Source organism: Theobroma umbraticum, unplaced genomic scaffold (genome assembly GCF_002168275.2).
Source record: "Theobroma umbraticum cultivar Fairchild unplaced genomic scaffold, ASM216827v3 scaffold_4.1, whole genome shotgun sequence".
In the NCBI taxonomy this organism is placed as follows: domain Eukaryota; kingdom Viridiplantae; phylum Streptophyta; class Magnoliopsida; order Malvales; family Malvaceae; genus Theobroma; species Theobroma umbraticum.
The window spans coordinates 5,356,123-5,359,002 of NW_018397258.1; the positions used below are offsets into that span (position 1 = coordinate 5,356,123).

At 37.8% G+C, this 2,880-nt stretch overlaps 2 protein-coding genes across 3 annotated transcripts in view; one reads left to right on the plus strand and one right to left on the minus strand.

The window, feature by feature from the left end:
• The window catches only part of PPAN (PETER PAN-like protein), a 2,469-nt gene extending 1,044 nt beyond the window's left edge, over positions 1 to 1,425 (plus strand). For both annotated transcript variants that reach the window (XM_021424618.2, XM_021424619.2), the window contains exons 4-7: positions 75 to 167; positions 259 to 446; positions 557 to 750; positions 971 to 1,425. In XM_021424618.2, the coding sequence (XP_021280293.1) occupies positions 75 to 167; positions 259 to 446; positions 557 to 750; positions 971 to 1,128 (633 nt within the window). In that variant the 3' untranslated portion in view covers positions 1,129 to 1,425. The remainder of the gene's footprint in view (positions 1 to 74; positions 168 to 258; positions 447 to 556; positions 751 to 970) is intronic.
• Positions 1,426 to 1,653: 228 nt separating this feature from the next.
• On the minus strand, positions 1,654 to 2,733 carry LOC110413696 (complex 1 family protein / LVR family protein). The gene is made up of 2 exons (XM_021424620.2): positions 2,385 to 2,733; positions 1,654 to 2,131 (listed from the first exon to the last, which is right to left on the minus strand). Exons 1-2 carry the CDS (start codon positions 2,623 to 2,625, stop codon positions 2,055 to 2,057), a joined length of 318 nt encoding a protein of 105 aa, XP_021280295.1. The 5' UTR covers positions 2,626 to 2,733; the 3' UTR covers positions 1,654 to 2,054.
• Positions 2,734 to 2,880: the final 147 nt, after the last annotated feature.

The following is a 2,880-nucleotide window of genomic DNA, read 5'->3' on the forward strand; positions in this document are numbered from 1 at the left end:
TGAAGTGGTATATGTTATTCTTGTTACTTATATGACATCTTCTTGGTATTAACCTTTGAATATATCTTGGGCAGATTGTTCTGTCCGGCTTTGCAACAGGAGATGAACATTTAAAGCTGACGACTACCTTGTTCAAGAACATCTTTCCAGATATTGATATTAACACTGTGAGTGCTTAGACAGTATCATTTCAGTTCCAAACCTACTTTTCTTCTTCCTTTCACCCTTCTTAACACTGTCTTAACATGAATGTTTCAGGTTAAACTTTCTTCCTGCCAGAGAATCGTGTTACTTAATTACAACAAAGACACAAAGCTTATTGATTTTCGACATTATTCTATCGGACTACAGCCTGTTGGTGTCTCCCGGAGAATCAGAAAATTTGTGCAGAACCATCAAGTACCTGATCTTAGGAATCTTCAAGATGTGAGCGACTTTGTCACTAAGTGAGTATCCTTCTTTATGAGCTATATATAACTATAGTACCGTTTTTGTTGATGGACTACTCATTTTGAATTATATAGTTCTCCTCACTCCTTTTGTTTGTTATATCAAGAGCTGGTTATGGATCAGAAAGTGAAGCTGATGAGGAAGCTGCAACAGTTACTCTGACTAGTGATCTTAGTAGAGTTAATCGAGCATCTACAAAAAGTGCTGTCAAGCTTCAAGAAATTGGACCTAGAATGACTCTCCAACTCATCAAAGTTGAGGGTGGACTATGTTCTGGTGAAGTTATGTTCAGTGAATATGGTATGCTCATCTATCCTAGCAATTTTTGTCTTCTTTACCAAAAAATGGGGAAAAGAAGAAAAGAATAAGAATTAAAAAAAAAAAAAAAAAAACTCTCTTAACCTTTTCTTCTACATGCCATGTTTATTCGCTGGGACATTTCAGATTGTAAATCAATCTGTCCTATACAGTACCTTTATTCAACTAACATCTTTTTTTATAACTATTCTCTGTTTATCAGGAAATGGTGGCAATAAGAAAAAGCCAAACAGTCAGGAAGATAATGAAAGGGAAGATAGTGAGAAAGATAACGAAATGGAAGGTAGTGATGAAGAAAACGAAGAGGAGGATAGTGATGAAGATATTGAAGAAAATGAGGAAGATGATGAACAAGATTAGTGCTTCAGCAAAATGGAAGGGTTACAACTTCCATTGGTTCATTAAATCACATGATATGCATAATTCGTCGTGCTCGTTACATGGGAAAGATGCTGCCTTAAAAGTCAGAGAGATCCTCCATCATTAAGGGATCTCATCAGCTTTCATGCCATTTAGCCTTTTGTTTTCCTTTTTCCTTTCCCGTTTTGTCTTTTCCTCTTAAATTTTTGCTTACACTTGTTGTAGAAGATCCAATATATTCTGATATGAGAAAGAGAAATACAATCAGTGTCAATATTTTTAATTTTCCTTAGACAAGTGAGAAGAGTTCTGATGTTATTGGAAGAAATATATCTGATGAAATTCAAAACTTTTTCCACCCTTTTCTGATTGGGATTTATGAAAAGAAAACATGCTTGTTGACAGATTGTTCAATTTCCTGCACTCCAGGCTTTGATACAGTGTAGAATGCACGATACTAGAAGGCTTGTTTGCTTGTGGGGATTTTATATAAGTAATAATAAACAAGTAGAGAACAAATTCATGTTTCCCTGTGGCGATTTCATGTAATTGTATCATTCAGCCAATGCTTTGTAACTTGTAAGTATCGTGGTACAGAACTGAAAACTTATTAATGAGACAAACCCTCATCAACCAAGGCTACAATTCTCACAATTGTTTCACTTTCACTAAAATTTTGAGCAACGAATCAAAATGGTTTGCTTGGATGGATGATTGATGACTTAAACAAACAGAAAAATCTTCTACCAAGTAACCAAAACAGAAAAACCCAAGGGTGAAATCTACCCTTATAGCAGACAGCCTGAAGCACATAACCAAGTAACCAAAACAGAAAAACCCAAGGGGTGAAATCTACCCTTATAGCAGACAGCCTGAAGCACATAACAATAGTTTCTGATAATGCGCCCAAGGTTAGTCCTTCAATTTCATGCAGATTTTCTGATGATCTCTTCGGATGGGATCTCCAGTGTAGCTCCTGCATGCTCCTTACTCGGCTTCACCTCTGCAGCAATTGAAACAGCAATGTAAATCAACAGAGAAAGAGAATCCCATAAGAATCTTACAAGCTAAGGCTAAGAAAACGCGATATAGAAAGATATATGAAGAATTGAAAGAGGACATCAAACAGACAATCCATCGAACATGTGGTAATCATCGAAAGCAAAACTCGTATAACCAAACTCAAATAAGAGATGGATGTAACATTCAGGATGCGATGCAATGCAACGCAATAATGGAAATGATGATATACATACCGTAGCCGCCGCGGTCGTTGAGCTTGGCTTGAACGATCATGGTGGAAATGAAATGGGAGGCCTCACGTGCTTCATCCAGGAGTCTCTGGATCTCTGGCTCGGAGGTCACGTGACGATTCTCGCTGAATTTCTTACGGACCTCGGCGGCGGAGGCGTTCAGCATCAGGGTGTCGCCCGCGAATGATTTTCGGGTCGCTCTTAACAGAGCCCTGTACGCGCTTAGTACTTCTCCTCTTACCATCTCTGTCTCACTCTCTATCTCTCTGGGAGTCTTCTTTTTCTCGTTCTGCTTGCTAGCATTTGCAACTAACTTGACACGCTGTCGTTTCTTGGTTATAATTAATTAATTAATTAATTACCACATTGTTCCCTTGGCGCCCTCTCCTCTACTTAACATCATTCTGTCCATGGTGTAAAATATTACAGAAAGGAGATAACAGAGAAAGGGAAAATACGAGAATTTTAGCAATTAGCTTTAAGGCGCATATTTCTTTTT